The following is a 21,417-nucleotide window of genomic DNA, read 5'->3' as shown; positions in this document are numbered from 1 at the left end:
CTCGTTTTGATTTACATCAATGACATAGATGAAGGAATAGTGAAAAAATTATTTAAATTTGCAGGTGATATTAAGGTCTTGGGTGTTGCTAGCTGTGAAGAGGATGCTGCTGATTTGCAATAGGATTTAGATAATTTAGTGAGTTGGGCAAATTATAATAAATGAAAGATAATGCATGTGGGTTATCATAATTTGAATTTAAAATATAATTTGGATGGGAATAACCTTAATAGTGGTGTGAAGGAAAGGTATCTTGGTGTAATAATCAATCAGTCTCTAAAGCCATCCAAGCAGTGCGTTGTTGCTAGTGGTAGAGAAATAGGATTTTAGGTTGTATCTATAGAAATATTGAATACAAGACTAAATAGGTTATAATTTCATTGTATAGGTAACTGGTTAGTTCACATTTGGAATATTGTGTTCAGTCTTGGACTCCAAACCTTAGGAAGGACATTGAATTGTTGGAAAGGGTTCAGAGGAGGGCTAATAGAATGGTGTGTGGGATCGCTCGTTGGCATATGAGAGGTTAAGATCTTTGAAATTGTTTTATCTTGAATAAAAAAAGAGTTAGAGGGGATCTGATTGAAGTGTTTAAGATTGTAAAGGAAATTGGTAGTGTCAATGCATCATCTTTTTTCATACTTACTGGTGAGAATGGTAGGACTAGGGGACACAAGTATAAATTTTGGCAGAGTAGGAGTCAACTTCAGCTAAGATAGTTTTGTTTTTCTAACAGGGTGGTTGGCCTTTGAAACAGGTTGCTTTCATATGTTGTGGAGGCAGTAAATTTAAATGAGTTTAAGAGAAAGCTTGATAACTATATGAATGATAAGGGCTGGCTTTGAAGGTTTTTAATTTTTTTAATTAATACTTTTAGTTTAGATTAGAGGATAAAACAGTTTAGATGGATCAATAGGTCCCTTGTTATCCATAAACATCATGTTATGTTTTAATTCGATAGAATAACAGTTTCTAAATGGATATATTTCACATAAGATATCATTATGTGATCCTCAATGTAATTAATTATTATTCTATTATTAGGACTGTTCATTTGATTTGTATTATTCTGGATTTAATATTGTTTGATGGTTAATTAGAAGTGTGTAATATCACTTCAATTGTAAAATTAGGTGGTATAGTTCAAATATTTTTGATATTATAGAAATTATTATAACTTAAGTTCATTTTTGGTTACATTTATTGATACTTAGTAGTAACTGGAGTAATTATTTTTTGCACAAAATATTTACAGCGAAAAGTGGAAGTGAAGGATATCAATGATCATAGACCAGTTTTCAGCAAAATTAAATACATGACAACAGTCAACGAAAGTTCTAAATGTGGGATGGAAGTATTACATGTGTCAGCAAAGGATCAAGATAAAGAAGAACAACTGTTCTACTCTATATATAATAGGTAAAATCATTATTGTAAATTTAAATACTTCTGACTGACTGCCTTTCCTCTGGTCAGTAATTCATAATTAAGGCTGGTGGCAGATAGTCTTAGTAGTTTTGCTATAAATATCAAATACATATACTTTAATTAAGTTTTGAATCAAATAATAATAATAAAAAAACATAAAGAAACTTCGTATTTCATATAAAGATTTTAATTATGTGTGTTTTATTTAATTTTCAGTGCCAGTCCATCAAGTCAAGAACATTTTCATATGGATCCAAATAAAGGTATCCTGTCAATTGCTAAGCCTCTTGACCATGAAGTGTGTCATCAGCACATTCTAACACTTATGGTCAAGGATCACGGAATTCCTTCTAAACGTAATTTTGCTCGAGCACTGATCAATATAGAAGATCACAATGATTATGCACCTGAATTTCTTTCTGCACAGTTTGAAGGACGAGTTTATGAGACAGCTGCTATTGGTACTTTTGTAGTGCAGGTATTTGCTGTAGACAGGGACAAAGGTAGAAATGCACAACTAATCTTTGAAATTGTGAAAGGTAATGCTGTTAATTGAGCTTTAAAAGTGTAAAAACTTTTATATAAACAGTAATTATATGTACAGTCAGTTGTTTAAAAAGATAGAAGTCATATTTGATCAGGAATAATTATTTATTACTGATATTTCAGTTGGGAACTTCATTTGTTTTATATATGTTAATAAAGATTCCTGACTTGACCCTTTTATTTTTTGAAGTAAAACTATCTTATTATTGGTTTTTATTTTCTGTACATAACAAATACAAAAGATGAAGGTTACCTTTTGTATGTTACTTTATTTTTGATATAATATTACACATTTGATTTTGCTTGAAAATAACAACAGAGGTTTCTCATATGCTTAATCTTTATAGGAAATGAAGGAAATAGCTTTTCCATGGACCCTAAGAGAGGAATTGTTTCAGTGGCCAAAGAGCTTAGTCGAAACATTATGCGAGAATATTATCTCACCATCCGAGCTACTGACAAAGGAATCATATATAAGGACAGCACAGCTAGTGTCCATATTATTGTAACAGCACCTGATAGTTCTGCTCCTAAGTTTGAAAAACAAGAATATATCGTAGAACTCTATGAGAATGAAAAGCCTGGCATTGTTGTTACAACTGTTGCAGCCTTCAGTCAGTCTGTAGTATATTATGAAATTGTGTCTGGTAATAAAGAAGCAAAATTTATCATTAACCCCCACTCAGGTGAACTTCATACAGCTGCAAGGTTAGACTATGAACAAACTGAGATGTATAATCTCACAATTAATGCAACAAACCTAGTTAGTATGAATGCCAGTACTATAGTAACAATACATGTACTTGACAGAAATGACAATGCCCCAGTGTTTCTTAAGTCAACTTTTTATGGAGAAATAAGTGAATTAGCAAAAATTGGAACCTTGGTGTTGACCAGTAAAATTACTCCCCTTGTAGTCAGTGCAGTCGATGAAGACTCAGAATTGAACTCGCATCTGGTGTATGAGATTGTAGAGAAATTGGCATACACTTATTTCCAGATAGATTCTAGTATTGGTAAGTTACATGATTTATGATAAAGTTATTTTCAAGTTTTCAGATTACAAGTGTGGTTAGAATCCATTTAGAAGTTTTAATAATATTGAATATATTACTTCTCACAAAATCCACACATAACGCATCTCTTACCTTACAAAAGTTGCTGTGAACTAAACTGAAGTTTCTTCATTTCAGGTGGTTTTAGTGGTGAAACAAGGCACTTTTTGTTAAAGAAAAATAGAGGAAAATGTAATTTTGTATGCATAAGATCATTAAAAACATATTTTTATTACAAAAACCCACAAGCTCTGCTGAGAGCTGCTTGTTTTCTTATAAGTTACTAGATTCAACGAATTTCATACTTTGCAATATAACAGGGAAGATGACGCATGGTGTTAAAAATAATATAACTGTGCACAGTCAGTTATGAGGATAATATTACTGGTAAATTAAATACCACTTTGTTTTTGTTTGTGTTACATTATTAACTTATATGCACTTCATGCCAACAAATGTATTAGTAATTTTCTAAATAGTTATTTCTGTTAAATTTTATGTACCTCTCTGCTCTTTTTTGTTTATACAACCCATTAAAAAAAGTTTATTGTTTAACTTGTTTTGCTGAATAGCTTTCAGATCTGGAAATGAAACATTGAGCAAAATGAAAAACAAACAAACCTTGTTCTGGAGTTCATAATGTTAGCTAAAATAAAAACTACTATGACAGTTAACATAAAGATTCTGTTCCTGAAATAATTCATGTAATAAAGCATTGTTCTTATTACAGTAGCTGAGCAAGTTAGGTAGGTTCAGGTTAGAATAACATTTGTATTTTTCATATAATTTTTTTTTATACTACAAAAAGATACAGTAGTGGAATTGTGATCAAAGAATCGGGTCCACCCAGAATATAAAACCAATCCAAGGGAAAAGAAATTTTACATGAACAAAGTTAGTTGTGTGTGTAGCTTAATACTTGATTTATAGAAGTAGGTAAATTTATAGTAAACTATAGAAATAAACTTTTCTTCTCTTTGTCACAATTATTTTCATTTTGTTTCTTTTTGAGTTTGCAATTTTTAGTGGGGGAAAGTGCAAAAATAAAGTTGTTGCTGTTAGCTAAAGCATATGGAAACATTTCTCTTTAAAAAGATGTAGCTCAAGCCCATTTAGATGTAGTGAAACTATTTAGTATTTTGAAGTTTAACTTAGCTACAAAATAGCTACAAAGTTATTGCAACAAGTTGATGGTTACACTTGTGATAGTTTTGTGTGTAGTGTTGTTACTGTACGATACGATTTAACTAAATGTAAGTTAATGTAGATTACAGCTGTAAGTCATATAGTAGGAGCATGATTATTATAGTATAATTTGAGTTAAATCTTTTGAGTTAAGAAGTTCAACAACTATTGGATGGAAGCTTTAGACATATTTGTGGAATTGATGTGGCATGACAGTACATTAGTAAACTGTCATTAGTGTAACTGTCAGTATAATTAATCCATGAAAAAAATTTAAGCTACACATTTTTTATGTATAAATATCTCAAGCCTCATCAAATTTGGCTCTCTTGTTCTTTTTTATTTACACCCAATACCCACTTATGTTTCCCCCTTTCCAAACTTTTGATTTGTAGGTTCTGGAATTTGTATAACCATGGAGGAAACATGATACAGTCGACAGAGGAATATTACTTCCTATTTGTCAGTTTTGTAGATTCACTTTGGTAGAATTTCTTCAAAAACCTGCGGTTCAAAGTTATCATGATCTATTAGTATATTCTTTAATTTTTTTAACTTAGAATAATTCTATATTTCTTTTCTACTAGGAATCCAGACTTGTTTTATGAAAATGTAGGCTGCAAATTTTACCTTATCTTTTTGTCATCAACTGACTTTTGCCACTTTACATTTCCTTTCGCCAAGTAATAGAAAGTTCTTGCAAATTACAAAATTCTCAAGTGTCAACAAAAATATCATGATTGTGGTTTGAGATTTTTGATAAATTACATTTTTTTGCAAATATAACTTTTGTTACAATCATGTTACATTATTTCAAACACACATAACACAAACTTACAGTTATAAAGTACACTATCTTTCATTTCTTGTAAATTAAATAAGTTCTACTAATTCTTTGTGTTCACTCTGTGCTTTACCAATGTTATAAAATATTCTAATATGGTAAAATATATATGTCCTTTGTAGGTTCCATACGCACCATTCGAACTTTGGATTATGAGAAAATATCATCTTTTCGATTTGGTGTCCTAGTGTCGGATAAGGGTAGGCCTCGGCTTTATGCTGAAAGAACTGCGGAAGTTTTTATTAAAGTGCTGAATGTTAATGATTGTTCTCCTCAGTTTGAGAAGGACACGTATGAAGCTATCTTGCTGTTGCCAACATATAAAGGTGTTGCTGTGACTACCGTTAAAGCATTTGATCCTGACTCTGATACACAGATTGGTGTAAAATATGCAATAGTTTCTGGTAATCAAAAAGGAAAGTTTTTTATTAATGAGAGCACAGGTCAAATTTTTGTAACAGATCCAGTTGGTCTAGAAGACACATACAAGATGATAGTAGCAGCAAAAGATGGGGTGTTTGAAAATAGCACTAAAGTTTTAGTTAAGGTGGAGAAGGCCAATTTTAGTGGTTTTAGATTCTCTGAGGAAGTTTACAGGGCTTCAGTCATGGAAAATACAACAGAAGTATGTAGAGTTACTGTTGTTTCTCTTGTAGGAAATGCATTAAATGAGCATGTGATTTTTAGAATCTTGAACCCATCTGACATGTTCAAGGTTGGGAAGACTTCTGGAGTATTACAAACAACAGGACAACCTTTTGATCGGGAGACATTAAACCATTACACAGTGGCTATAGAAGCAAGAAGTATGGCTACTGGCATTCCTCGGGTAGCTCATGTACTTGTGGAAATAACAGTTTTAGACATTAATGACAATGCTCCAATTTTTGTTAGTCTTCCCTATTATTCTGTAGTACCTATCGAAGCTCAACCTGGGGACGTGATTTACAAGGTAGGATATTGTAAGATACTTTAAATTTTTGTATTTAGATGCTGAATGAATTTATGAAATATTATTCTTTTTTTTAATCACAAATGTCACAACAGTATATATACTGTTATGGTTTACAGATATTTTCATAATTGCTGTATTGTCATGCATAATATTAAAATGGTAAGTGTTTGAAGAATCACAATACATATTAACTAATTAAGCTTGGTAATAAATGGCCAAAAAATATTTAAATAGCTTTTTACAAAATATTGTATACATTTTACTTTGTCTAGGAAAATGCACACTTGTAATAATGAATATATCTAGCAAAAGATAACAATAATGGCTGCGTGATTTTGCTTGCAGGTGCAGGCTATTGACCTGGATGTGGGCTTGAATGGATATGTTCATTATGAGCTGGTTAAAGGTGATAAAAATCTGTTCAGCATTGACAGTATGTCAGGCGAGCTTCAACTACAGCATCATTTGAATTCTCATATTACTGCCTATGAAGTTGTTGTTGCAGCTTATGATAATGGTAAAACAGTTTACATTATTATAGTATTTTGGCACTTGTGTATAAAGTTAAAATCATAAATAATATTCAACGTTAAACTGGTACACGATTAAAAAAATTTTATTTAGGCCTATTTACGGCCTTGGAAAAGTTGACAACTCTACATGTTTCGACTCCTGAGGATGACGTTGTAACATCAAAACATGTAGAGTCGTCAACTTTTTGAAGGCCATAGATAGGCCTAAATAAAATGTTTTTAATTGTGTACCAGTTTAACATTGAATATTATTTATGATTTTAAGTTTACATTATATTTTAGTGATTCTTATTATTTATCAGTATAGAACTAGAATCTATGAAATTTGAAATATATTTTAAGATCTAATTCTTACTGAGTGACTTTTTTTTCTCCATTTATTTGATATATATGATACATTGGTTTCATATGAAATAAACAGCATTCTTTAAGATACCATAAATGTCATGAGGACTTGGTGTAGGTCAGTTATTGTATATATGTCAAATATCAGTACAAAAGATTATTAAGTGTAATTCATAATTTACAATACATGACATAAAGCAATGGTTCCCAAACCTGGAGTAACAACCTCAACTGGGATGTCGGCAAGCTCCAGTGAGATCAAGAGTTTGATGAAAAACAAGATGGGGTCATGCAGATTCGGGATATCTAAAATGGGGTTGTCATTGGAAATGTTTGGGAACTGCTGACATTGACATAAAGAGATATAAACCTATAATATTTTTTGAAACACATAGTTTAATTAGAAGCTTATAAAATAATTAATTTCCTTTTTATTAATCTGGAACTCTTGTTTTTAAGATATCATAATAAATTTTGCAATACAAATATGATTGGTGAATTAGAGGATAAAGTCATTTAACACTTCTCAAAATTCTTTTGGTTGGCTTCTTGGTTTGGCTTATTGCAATAGGAGTAGCATGGTTTACAAGTATAACAGCTATTGTGATATAGATGTTAGTTCTTTTTCTTCTATTGACTGATAGGATATCAATTGAGATTTGGACTTTTATATGAGACATGGTTAACATATTTGTAATGATTGCTTCTTTCACAGGAAGCTTCCCATTACACACTGAGGTAGTTGTGTTCATTAAAGTTGTCAACAGACATATGCCAGCATTTGAAAAACCATTCTACAAAGTGTCTGTTCCTGAAAATGTACAACCTAGGTCACCTGTTCTGTCTGTTGCTGCAGAAAGTCCACAAGGACGGCAGTTGATATACAGTATTGTTAAAGGAAATATTGACGAAGAATTTGGAGTTGATTTCAACACTGGTGTGTATATATATTACTATTAATCACCTAAGAGAAATTAGCTAAAGTGATTTCAGCTTTTGGATTGTAACATGACTGATTGAAGAATTAATACTTAGAGTTATTAATTCTAGAAGATATCATTAATCTGTGTTGATAATGTTCTTACATACATTGTGTATGTTTTATTTTTTTTTAAATAATTTGTTGTAAATTAATATTTTAATATTGGGTAAAACATTTCTCGTGTGATAGAAAAACTTTAAAAGCATGAAAAATAGTTAAAAATGACATTAATCTTCAACTACTGTATACAAACACCAAACTAAAATAATTAAAACAAATGTTACCTTGTTGGGTATATATAAGACAGGCCTCCCAGTGAAACCCTTAAAAATTTTTATTTTTGTGCTTATCCTTTATTTCGTTTATTTTTGCTCAGATTTGGCCAGAAAAACCTACTTTGCAATGATATGTGACGAGTTTTAGTGGCATGTCATTTGTAAATCTTTTTTTCTCTTTCATGCCTGCTTATGAACTTCAAGAAGTGGCTAAATCCATTGGTGATGTGTTTTTGTGATTGTTAAGTATATAAACAGTAGCAGTTTTTATGGCCAAGAGAAACTTTGGGATGGCTAATACACTGATACTTCATTAGAAGGTTAAATTTATTCAGATGAAATTACAATTGAATTTGAAATAAAATTACTTTTTTATTTCATTATTAATTATAATAGAATGTTTTTCAAAAGTAATCTAATGAAATACATTTTCTTTATTTGATTTTTAACAGAATAGAATAAAAACACATTTTTCTTCCTCTGTTTTTTTACAGAATAAAATAAAAACACAGATTTGAACAAGTATTAGTATATGCTTGATAACAAAGAATCTCTAAGTTCCATTATTACGGTTTTTTCTTTGGCAAATATAGTTCAGTTTTGTCACTTTATTAATTTATGACACTAAATAAGATAATTAAATGAGCTAGTTAAAAATTTGCTTGACATTTTTTTTCACTTAAATTCCAAGTATCAATAATATATTTCTTTTTGATTAACTTATATATTTTTATTTTACAATATTTGCATTTTTTGGTCTCTTTATAGACTCGGGTCATAATAATGGTGCATGTAAGTATATAATCAGGTTTTGCTTTTTTGTTTCTGTTTTGACATTTTTTATTAGTTTTTACTCATCACTCTTTGATTTGTTCTAACATCCACTCCTTTATATGGAATTTTATTTCTTTTTCACACTATAATTTGGCTTTTGAATCCCATACACTAGTCTTTCAATTCTAGAAAGAAGCAGCCTTTCATATAAAGTAGACATTTTTGAGTGTATTTTCTAGTACAGGTAGTGTTGTAGAAACTAGCATTTAGCTTTGGACTCCTGTAGTCTTGTTGTTATACAATTTTAAATGAATTTGCTCACCAGGTGTCACTATTAAAAGTACTAATTCAGTTTATAAGAAACAGTTTCTTTTCTTATTGATAATGAAAGCTCTTTGGAATTTTAGTAAACTAACATTTATTTCAAAATACAAGGAAACAAATCATCTGATAGTGGTATTTTTCACGTTTTGGTTTTAGGCACCATTCATGAAGGCATTTATTTGGCTTAGCATAAAAATATTTTGAGACAATTATGATGAATCTTGTACTGTGATTTAAGGGTTTAGAAAATATATTTTGTTTTTAACTCTGTTAATGATAATTACAATGTATTTGACATTTGTCTGTTTGTACAAAAATGACTGATGATTTATAAATTTGAAAATAGTCATTTCTATATTGAAAGAGTAAATAAATATCTAAGAGCCATTAGTTGCAACACTACTTGTTTAAAGATTAAAGATTACATTAAAGTAAAGGCAACCAAATAAGAAAAAAAAATGTTTGTTATAGACACAATATCTATATTCATGCAATCAGTTGAGATATAGATGCTCAGTATGATTATTTTAAATTTTGTTTGTTGGACCATCATCAGAAAACACTTAAAAAGTTTCTTGACTGCATTTTATTTCTATAATACCATCTCACTTTTAGATAATTTGTTCAAAAATCTCTAAAGACTTGTGTGTGCATGTAGTAGTAGTCTCTTTGCTCAACTGTTTTATACAAATACTTAGAAAAATGAACTTTCCAAGAAAGCTTAACTTGACCTTGTGTACTAAATATTTTCTTTATATTTCTTGAAAATGCTTTGTATTTCTTGGGTATTAATTTTGAGATTTGGTGCTTGTAATCTTTGAGTTTTACTTTTAGGTAAGTTAAAGTTTCTTAGGTTAAATTTGGGTCATAAAAGAAGTATTTTATTCTTATTATACATTTTTTTTCATAAAGTGATTCTTGGGAATATTTTTTATTTTTAGACAGTAAACAACGTGTACAAGACAATGACTGCATGCTAGAATGCTTGATTACTGTGGCTTCAATATTGTATAGTTAAAATAGTAAATTTGGGTACTTTGTAAGTTTTGTTATATGTAGTAGTTTTGATTGATATTCATTCTTGCATACTGTGTTTAGAATGCACATTTGTCACAGAAACCTTTCACCATGTGTGTGTGTTTCTTAGTGCATGTTCATATATAATATTGAACAGCTAATTTTTGTATTTAATTCTTTTAAATAAACAAAAGCTTTTGTTAGTGGAATTATTTTCTTTTAGTAGTACACATTAGACATCTCGGTCTTTTTCACATAAATTATGTATTAAGAAAACTAGTATATGAACAACTTAATGACAATCCATTGGACTATTAGATCAGTTGTACTTGAAAATAACTTGTGGCCTTCGTTACAGTTGTTATTTTAGTTTATTGCTTTACTGCACTTGTATTTATAGTTTTGTGTTTTCATAACATTTTGGAAAATTACTAGCTGTGATCTTTGTGGTGGAGGAACTTGACTACGAGACCCGACAACAGTATGATATCACCATGCGAGCCACTGACTCTGTGTCTGGAGATTATGGGGATGTTTTAGTTGAAATTCAGGTGCTAGATATAAATGACAATGCTCCTATGTTTAACCAACCTACTTATAACGGATCAATCTCTGAAGCAACACCCTTTGGAACATCCATCCTGAGTGTGTATGCCACTGACAGGGATTCTGGATCTAACCAACATATAGAATACAACATTCTTGGTAATGCTACAGCCTATTTTCATGTTGATCCTATAGAAGGTGTAATCTTCATCAAACATTCTTTGGATCATGAAACACAGCCCACACATCATTTTGTTGTCATGGCAACAGATGGGGGCTCTCCGCCTCTTAGCTCCACAGCAGATGTTTGGGTCACAGTTTCAAATATGAATGACAATCCTCCATCATTTGGAAATCCATTTTATAGATGTGTTCTTAGTGAGCATGCTAAACGTGGTCAGTTTGTTACTATGGTTGTAGCATCTGATCCTGACGTCACAGGCCAGCCCAAACTGACCTACTCTATTGTAGGTGGCAATGACAACCAAGCATTTTTAATTAATAGAACAACTGGTGAGTTTTATTCTATATTCAATTTATATATTTTTGGCATTAGTATATATATGTTTTTCTCTCTCTCTCTCTTATTTTTTTCTTTTTTATAAAGATAGTGTTTGTATTTAAATTTGTACCTGATGATGACAAAACCTTGTCGAAATGTTGTACATTTGCTGTTACGTTAAACTTATATTAAAGTTTTTCTTCATTACCCGTTCAAGCCATTTTCAACCATTATTAGTGTTTGTATTTGTAAGAATGAAGTAACAATACTTAGACTTTTTTCACATTCAAATTAGAACTGTGCACACTTTCCCAAGAAATATAATTCTAATTCTATAAATTATACCTTTAAATTTTAATGCTTAGATGATCTTATGGATGTTGAACATCTCTTAATTTGGGAAAATAGCCATCAAATCTAAAAAATATATATTTTTAATTCAGTTACTCTTTTCTTGTTGTACTTTTGAAGAAGTATCAGCAAATGGTAAAGTTGATTCATATTTGATATTTTTATTAGTTGTGATTTAATGAAACTTAAAGATGTAAAGAGTCATAAATAAATATTATGATTAGACTATTTTTGTAATTTGTTCTTGAATAAGTTGAGCTAAGACCAGATAAACATTTTTACATAGAAATGTTGAAATAAGCCATATTGAAATATTAGAAGTATTTAAATTACATAAAGACAGTGTTGAAATTGTCTAAATAACAAGTATAGAGTTATAAACTATGTTACATAAAAACTATTACAAAATGATCTTATTGAGAAATTTACAATTATAAGCTATATTATAGAAAAACTACAATGAAATGACTTAGCTGAAAAGAACATAATTATTTATTTTAGCTCAAACAATGGTGAAAGGACTTAACTGGGAAGAATAGAATTATGTTAGAAAGAAGCTGGTAAAATGATTGATGTAATTTTTCAGATAATTAGTTACACAGGATGACAGGTAGTCTAAACGAATTTCAAAATATCATTTAGATTAGACAAAAAACATTTTCAAATGATGTAGCCTATAGTAGGCTTGGCATGGCTTGATGGTTAGAGCACTTGCGATCTGCAGTTCGTGAGTGTGAATTCTGTCACCAAACCTGCCTACCCTTCCAGCTGTGGGGGCATTATAATGTGACATTCAATCCCACTGTTCTTTGATTAAAGAGCATCCCCAGAGTTGGTGTTGGTTAGCTGCCTTCCCTCTAGGCTATCACTTCAAAATTAAGGACAGCTATTGTAGATAGCTCTTGAGTGGGCCCGGCATGGCTAGGTGGTTAGGACACTTGACTCGCAATCTGAGGGTCATGAGTTCGATTCCCCACTCCACCAGACACACTCGCCCTTTCAGCCATGGGGGCATTATAATGTAATGCTCAATTGCACTATATGTTGGTAAAAGACTATCCCAAGAGTTGGCAGTGGGTGGTGATGACTAGCTGCCTTCCTTCTAGTCTTTCATTGCTAAATTAGGAATGGCTAGTACAGATTGCCCTCATGTAGCTTTGCATGCAATTCAAAACATACAAACAAGCCCTTGAATGTCTTTGCACACAATTCAACAAACAAACAAAGTAGCCTCTATTGAAAAATAATTATCAACTTTAAACACTAATTGTTAAGGAACACTCCAACTTATAAAGGATATAAATGAATATATAAATAATACAGTATCATGTAAAATGCATAAAAACATACAAAAATGCAACTAATAAGTTTAAACAGATACATCAAATGATTTATATGATAATGAACATTATGAAGAAAAAAATAAAGAAAATAAACATAAAGTCGTTAATTTTTCAAATTCTCTTATTTTCTTTTAGTTGTGTTATTATTTAATGTAAATGTTGTCTTTACTGTGTGTAGTTTGCTTATGTGTTTACTATCTATGTACTATTTCTGCTTAAGTTGCTTTCTTTTTTTAATGTGTGTTTTATTTAAACTAGGTGTGATCTCCTTATTCAATGCCCACCAGCTCTTAAAACACTCCACATACAACCTGAATATTTCTGTTTCTGATGGTGTCTACTCCAGTTACACCCTTGTTCTGGTTGATATACTGAATGCCAACAAACATACACCTGTATTTACTCGCACAAATTATGAAGTGGCCTTACAAGAGAATTTACCTTCAGGCACCATGGCCACTACTGTTTCTGCTACAGACAAGGATAGAGGAGACTATGGAATTGTCAAATACTTTATAGACAATGAAGAATGCTTAAAATTATTCAGTCTAAACCATACTTCTGGTAGTGTATTAAACTATAGTTGTAAAAAAAAAGAATTTATATATTGTTGTTGATTTAATTCTTTTTTCAGGTCAATGTTACCTAAGTTAAGAATGCTAAGATCATTCATAAACTTGTATGTGATCTAGATAATTGAAATACTATAATTTCATAGAACATCACTCAAGTGGTGTTAAAAGTTGTTTTGATATTGACTAGTTATGTAATCATGAACTCCAAAGAAACTAAAATATTAAAATCATAGACAAAATTGTTACCAAAATAATGTAACTATGGACTTTGTTGTTACTAAGGTAAATTATATATGATAAAACAGTGTGTGCATGAAGAATGATGTACAGTGATTTCACCTTTTTAAACTTTCCACAGAATCATGCTGTTTGAGTAATGTAATAATGGGTAGTAAGAATAGCCACTTAAGACTCTTAAAATAGGTAAGGACTATTTATCATGTTAAAAAATGTGTTTTTACTCAAAGCTTCAGTTAGAGAGCTCATATCATGTGACAAAAGTGTTTTTAATGTGGTAAATGGTCCTGGTAATTCAACTTAACAGATTGTAGTGTTACAGAGCTATGTATAGATATATGTGTGTGTGTGTGTGTAATCAAAGCACTTATTCTTATGATATTTTTGTTCTATCTTGAATATATTATCTTAGTTTCTCAGATAAAAATTTGAAGTAGGTTTGATTTTTTTAATATGTAGTGTCAAGTAGTAATAGTAGTGTTAACTGTATAAGGCAGCTGGAACTGTCGTTATTTTTGTAAGTTTTATTTCTTACATCTTGTTTTAAATTTCAGCAATAACATATTTTATGTGTAGCTTCTTTATTAAAATTATTTTTAACAAGTTTGTGTATAAATACTTAATGCTTTATTATCACTTTTTAAAAATATTTTAATCAACAGGTGAGATCTACACAAAATCATCCTTTGACAGAGAGAAAAAGCACCTGTATGAGATACCTGTAGTAGCTATAGATGATGGGGGACGTTCGGGTTACAGTACAGTTAGACTTACTATCACAGATGTGAATGATAATGCTCCTCAGTTTTTAGTTGCAGAATACCAACTTAGCATTCACTCAAACATGACTATTGGTACTACCATTTTAAAAGTAAGAAAATAATTTGATACATTTAATACTGAAGTTTAATGCTCTTGGTTGATAAGTATATGTTATTTAATTTTGAATTATCATTAAAAATTGGTTATTTTAACCAAATTCTTTGTTTTTTAATAAATACTTGAAGAGTCTAACACTTAACTAAATGTAAATGTAACAGCTTTTTTTGGTAACTCTGAGATGCACATTTACTGTAGCTTATGATGGGTTTGAAGGTAAACAATTATTTGAATGTTATATTTAACAGTTTAAGATAGAAAAAAAAATGGAAAAATTATTAGGAAACTATTGAAGATTATCTTCAGCAATGGAATTTAGTATTCTGTGAACAATCATGATTAATTAGCAACACTGACATTGATAATATTTTGTTCTCTTACACATTTCACAGACTGCCATGTTTATAGATAGACAACTCTTCTGGTTTCAGGTTTCTTTTCAGATACCCAATAACATGACATATGTTTTCATATTTTTTACTTACCTGAAAGTGGCAAACTTTGGGAATTTTTAAAAAGGAATACTTTTTCTTCGTGGTGGTACAAAATCCCAGACTTCCAAGGCAGTGCTCTAGAAGGGTGCATATATGTGCCAATGTCAGTGAAAGACTTAAAAATATTGTTGGTATTTGTTGCATAGTGGCTGATTAAAGAGAAGTTAGATTATTGAAGGTTAACCATGTTAGTTTATAACATTATATTATGGCAACTTTTTTGGTTCAGTTTACTACTGTTATTTTGAGCATAAAACATTTTTTAAGTTTAGTACATATATGATTTACTATACTTGTTACAGAAGGTGTCTGAATCTTCAAATAATTACCTGCAACTCTTATTTAAATTAAAATTATATGTATACACCTAAGGTTATGCCCCTCAATGGCACAGCAATAATTCTACAGACTTATAATGCAAGAAACTGGGTTTTGATACACGTGGTGGGTGTATAGCACAGACAGCTTGTTGTGTAGCTTTGTACTTAACTACAAACAAACTTATGGTTATTAATGTAAGAAACAGGTATTTTCACAAATCTGAATTCAAAAACCAATAGATTTTCATACTTAAAAAATAAAATTTAAAAGTTATAGCTGTACTAAAATATTTCAACCTCTCAACTTGACTGTAAGGCTTTGTTTGAATCAGTAATCATCACTTTGATAGTTGCTATAAATATAAGTGTAATTAGAAAATATAACTTATAATTTCTCAGTATCTCAGGTTTAGTTAAGTTCATTGGACAGGAGAGAAGTTTAGTATATAGAATATTATGTTTCTTTCAGTAATGTAATGAATGAAAGACATTTGGATTTAAAACAAATTCAGATATAATGTTGCTACACTAAATGTTACAATACAGTATAATCAATACAAAATCAAATTAATGTTTAGAGGACTGTTTTTGTTTTTATTAATGCAAGAAATGATTACCAGATAGTATAGTTTTTGTGTTTCCATAACTTTAATTTTTTAATTTTTCAGGCTTTTTAATATTTGGTAAGGTAACTTTAAACTCAAAAGGAGGGGATAACGTGTAAGAATGAGAAATATACCTTTCAAAAATATTTTTTAAAGATATGTTTGACAAATGCTTACAGTAAATGTGATAAAAATCACTGTCATATCTTTCTCTAAAATATTTTAAATACATTTTCTAGCACATTATGTTGCTTCATAGATAATAATTCATCATCTGTAGCAATGTTTCTTGACAGTGACTAAAATGGCATAAAAAACTGTTAATTTGAAATATTTCATGTTTAGAAAATAACAATTAACTCTTATTTAAGTATGAAGAAAGTTTATTATTTATAGTGACAAATTTGAAAAATGAATTTTCATATTAGTCATATTTTAAAATATTTATTCTGTTTGTATGGTTGAATGGTAAAGTACTAAAACTTCAGGATACATTTTGCAAAATATCTAATTTCAAAGACTCCTTCCTTTCACTTAGTAACATGAAGCAACTTTATTAATTGAATAATACACATAATTGGTGGGTTTTCATAACTTGGGCTTTTAATATTTTCAGATTATCCCTTTGATAACACTAGAGAGAGAGAGAGAAAACCGTAACTAATTGTTATTATATTTTATAATTTATTAAGTCAACTGAATAAGGTAACCACATGCAGATAAAGATCATTTTTCACATATTTTAATGGTCTATTTTTACTCCAGTCTGATGTCCATTCATCAAATTTGACCACATGTGCAGGGGTATGGCTTTGATTTTTTGTAGCTGGCTTAAACATGCTAATTACTTTAAGTTTTGTAAATATCACTATAATTTGTTTTATTTTGACTTATTAAGTCAACTTACTGGTGTAATTGGATTTTACCTTTGTTATTCTGATGTTGAGCTTACTCCTGATCAGACATATATAACATAAATATTTAATATTTTGATGCCTAGTTAAGTTATTGATCATACTGCCCAGTTTGGTTGAACATCTGCTGCTGTTTGGGCATATTACATAGACTAACATAAAATTCTAATATTCTCAAATTTTGAAACAAATCATTGGGGTGACAACTAAAACTTTTTTTTTAACAGCAAGGGGAAAAACTGGTAATTCAGTACAGTCTATATGTATCTTATTATGAATTTCAAGTCCCTTATAGACTCACATTATTTATGATATTTTGAACATTAATTATTTTATTTTCCACTATATGAATTATTATTTAAAACAGTGGTTTATTCTCTAACATCATCTTTTATAAATCTTGTTCATAAGTAGTACTAAGTTAGTTTTAGTTAAATTAATTTTATTTTAAATGAATCCTTCAAAAGTTGTGAATAATTGAATAGTTAGTTGAAAATCTAATACCTTAAACAATAAAAGAATATATATATAAAGCAGATAAAGCAAAATTTAACTAATTCAAAAGATATCATATTCTAGTTTGTAACTTAAATGTCTCTTAAATGTGTTTTTCTAACTAAACTTGTTTTAACTTTAGGTGAATGCACTGGACTTAGACTTGGGGGAAGCTGCTTCTTTAGAGTACAGTATTTATGAAAGGAACAATTCTAACATTCTGAAAATGTTTCATATCACTCGTGATCAAGGGGAGGTTTCCCTTATGAAATCTGCTGAGGAATTAGGTGGGTATTGTTGATTTTTTTTTTTCTGTCTCTTCATGTTCATGTTTAACTAGAATACTAAAAGTTCAGCAGTTCTCAAGTTGAGGGTTCCAAGTGCCTTGGAAGGAGGCCACAAACATTTGTTTAATTTTAAAATGAGCATCACTTTTGACTGCCAAAATATTACTTTTGTTGATATTTCTTTGTGATGCAAGTTTTATTTATCAAGATTAACAATTCTGCAACAATACAAGACAGTGGAGCCATGTAGTAATGCTTTCTATTAAAAGGATGTTGTAATGCAGTGAGAACTGCTGTATTAATTAAAAGTTTAAATATAATTTTAATTAGAATTTGTAATACATATATTTTATGTAGATTGTCATTTGGAGGTATCTTGGATTAATTGTGCCTTAATTATAATGTAGTAATGCCACATTTTTATAAGTTGTCATACATTAAATTACCTTAATATAACATAATGTTTAGGGACAACAAGGGACTTATTGGTCCATCTAGGCTGTCCCATCCTTTAAACTAAATTAAATAGTTAAACAGAAAAAACCCTCAAAGTCATCCCTTATCACTCATATGGTTATCTTTCTCTTAAACTTACTTAAATTTACTGCCATCAAACATCCGAAGTCAACCCATTCCAAAGGCCAACCACCCTGTTAGAAAAATGAAACTGTTTTAGTTGAAGATGACTCCTACCATGCCAAAATTTATACTTGTGTCTCCTAGCCCTAACATTCTCATCAAGAAATACGAAAAAGATTATGCTTCAACACTATCAATTCCCATAACAATCTTAAACACCTCAATTGGATCCCCTCTTTAAGAAAAAATTTCAGAGATTTTAACCTCTTCATCCCAGGCACCATTCTAGTAGCCCTTCTCTGGACCCTTTCCAACAATTCAATGCACTTCCTAAGGTAAGGAGCCCAAGACTGAACACAGTATTCCAAATGTGGCTAAACCAGTGACCTATACAATATAATTATAACCTCTTTAGACTTGTATTCAATATTTCTTTCATAACATTGTGAAGGTTATTCCCATCCAAATTGTATTTTTTAATTCAAATTATGATAACCCACATGCATTATATTGCATTTATTATAATTGAAACCTATCTGCCATTTATTTCCTTAACTCACTAAATAATCTAAATTCTTTTGTTAAGAAGCAGAATCTTCCTCATAGCTACTAATACCCATTTTTAATATTATTTGCAAATTTAAGTAATTTATCGACCATTCCTTTATCTATCATTGATGTAACTCAGAAAGAGCAAAGGTTCTAAGACTGAGCACTCAGGTACCCCACTTGTGACATTAATCCAGTTTGACTAAACTCCATTTATAACAACTCTCTGCTTTCTTCCATCCAGCCACACTTCTATCCAATTAGCTAGCTTATCCCCACAACTAAATAAGATAATTATGTTACAAGCCTTTATGTGACACATTATCAAATGCTTTCTGAAAATACAGATACACCAAATTTACACCCTTATCTTCATCTACATGAGCAGAAACCTTCTCAAAGACTGTCTAAAGATTTGTAAGCAAGAGTTTCCCTTAGTGAAACCATGTTGACTAGCTAATAAAATTCTAAACTTCGTTAACCCTACCGACATGGGTCACGAGTCAAAGACCATGTCATCGTGTTTGTTGACTCGCATTCAAAATTTTATTGAATTACCATTTTATGAATGTGTATCAATAAGTATTGATGTGTATCAATATCAAATTATAAATTATAATTCAACTTTTAGTGTTATACATTAATTAATTTTTTAATTTAAAAGTAAATATTAAAAATAATCCTAGATATCGAATGTTGTGTGTTACGTGGTATGTTAAATGCAGCATTGGTTCAAATTAGATGCTTGTGATGTCCAAATACAAAGTCTATAGTTTCTTATGAATTACCAATATTGACAAGCTAGAATGTAAAATAAGAACCTCCTATCTTTTCTATTTTCTGAGATATTAATATATTTATTGAATCAACCAAGGTGGCCCTGCCCACCTCTTCAGTTTTTGAAAATACCTGCTTATGTACATCTAATTCGCCCAATGATGTGTATATAACCAATCGAAAGCTCAGAATGTCCTTCTAGTGCTTTTCTCGGCCTCTACAAAGTATTTGCAAGGCAAACTCTTTCTTTTCATGCTAGATTCCAAGTGGTAAGATAAGACCTTAATGAGCTCTAAATTTAATTTTTTTTTTGTCCCAAATACAACTTTTCCGAATTATTGTGATCATCTTGTTTGATCTGGTTTCCATCTATTATCTGTTCAAGATGATGAATATTGCTTAAATTTTCATTTATGAAAACTATAGAAAAAGCAGAATTTAATAACATAGCCATCTAATAATCTTTGGTTTGGGGACATTACTGTCATTGTATATGTGCTATACTTTTCTCAAAGTGTGTGTGTTATTGTGTTACGTATCTGCTTGTTTGATAATTTCCCGTAAAAATTCTTTCCGAGAAACTTCAGTGATACAAGTCCTTTCTTAATCAAAACTAGTTTATTCTTTCTCATTACAAACTTTGTAATACACTTAATTTCCACAGTCACTTTAAATTTAACTACTTTTATAAACACACGCTATAATTCACAGCAATTCACACTTTACTTACGGTGCCTACTTCTCGCTTGACTCAATCAACAATTATTTCTCTTCAATCTATCTCCGGCTTATATACTAAAAAAGAGGGCATCTAGCAAACGCTGGGACATTTGTGAGGTTCCCCAATAAGTGATGATTCTTCTAGAAACTCCAGCGCACATGCTCCCAGAGTTGCGTGACTTCCGCTGTCGTAACACTGCCCTTTCCTTAGTATTATTCATCCAGAACAATAGCCACTTACATTTCACCAATAGATAATTAACAATAACTTGATTAAATGTACAGAATTTACAAACAAAAAAATTTAAATCAACAAAGTCTCTTATTTTTATGGGATGTATCTTCTTCTGTACTGGTCTCCGTCTCGTTGGCTTCTGCTTCACGTGGGGTTCATCTGCTCCATAAGAAAATTTCCTATTATCGGTAACAGTCACATCAATGGTAGTAACTTCATTAAGGGCTTCACTGTTTCCCTTCTCAAAAATGGTTAGAGTTTCTCCTTCGACAGTGGCTTTTTCAGGTGACACGTCTTCAGCAGTGTCATTTGTTCCATTGTTCACTTCATTCCAACTGAAATTTCCTGGACCATGATAACGCCAAAGCCTGTTGGTATGCACCACCTTTGGCTTACCTCGCCGACCACAGTTTATTCGTAAAGTCACGTCTGAGAGATGATCCACTATGCCATATGGGCCTTCCATGGAGAAGACAACTTAGGAGACTTCTCTTTGGCCTTCCTGGGATTATACAACCACACCTTGTCTCCTGGTACAAAGCTGACTTCAGTAGATCTCTTATCATAACATAGCTTCATGGAATCAGCAGACGTTTTCAAGTTTGAACGCACTTGATGGTGAATATCATCCATCCTTTCAGATAATACTTTCATGAACTCTGACACATTGTCAGGCAACTCTTCATAAGGTGGGTGTCCTGTTATCAGATCCACTGGCAACCGAAGTTCCCGACCAAACATCAGCT

At 30.7% G+C, this 21,417-nt stretch overlaps 1 protein-coding gene across 1 annotated transcript in view; it reads left to right on the top strand.

Annotated features, from left to right (window-relative positions):
* Window positions 1–21,417, top strand: part of LOC106460087 (fat-like cadherin-related tumor suppressor homolog) — a 79,527-nt gene that overhangs the window by 7,698 nt on the left and 50,412 nt on the right. The window contains exons 5-15 of the mRNA XM_022386704.1: window positions 1,256–1,419; window positions 1,645–1,967; window positions 2,322–2,990; window positions 5,181–6,010; window positions 6,359–6,530; window positions 7,607–7,828; window positions 8,917–8,940; window positions 10,699–11,322; window positions 13,264–13,569; window positions 14,480–14,688; window positions 17,667–17,811. Coding sequence (XP_022242412.1) covers window positions 1,256–1,419; window positions 1,645–1,967; window positions 2,322–2,990; window positions 5,181–6,010; window positions 6,359–6,530; window positions 7,607–7,828; window positions 8,917–8,940; window positions 10,699–11,322; window positions 13,264–13,569; window positions 14,480–14,688; window positions 17,667–17,811 — 3,688 coding nt within the window. The remainder of the gene's footprint in view (window positions 1–1,255; window positions 1,420–1,644; window positions 1,968–2,321; window positions 2,991–5,180; window positions 6,011–6,358; window positions 6,531–7,606; window positions 7,829–8,916; window positions 8,941–10,698; window positions 11,323–13,263; window positions 13,570–14,479; window positions 14,689–17,666; window positions 17,812–21,417) is intronic.

This window comes from Limulus polyphemus, unplaced genomic scaffold (genome assembly GCF_000517525.1).
Source record: "Limulus polyphemus unplaced genomic scaffold, Limulus_polyphemus-2.1.2 Scaffold705, whole genome shotgun sequence".
Classification (NCBI taxonomy): Eukaryota; Metazoa; Arthropoda; class Merostomata; order Xiphosura; family Limulidae; genus Limulus; species Limulus polyphemus.
Note: the sequence above shows the minus strand (reverse complement) of the source record. Positions and strands in the feature narration are given on the sequence as shown.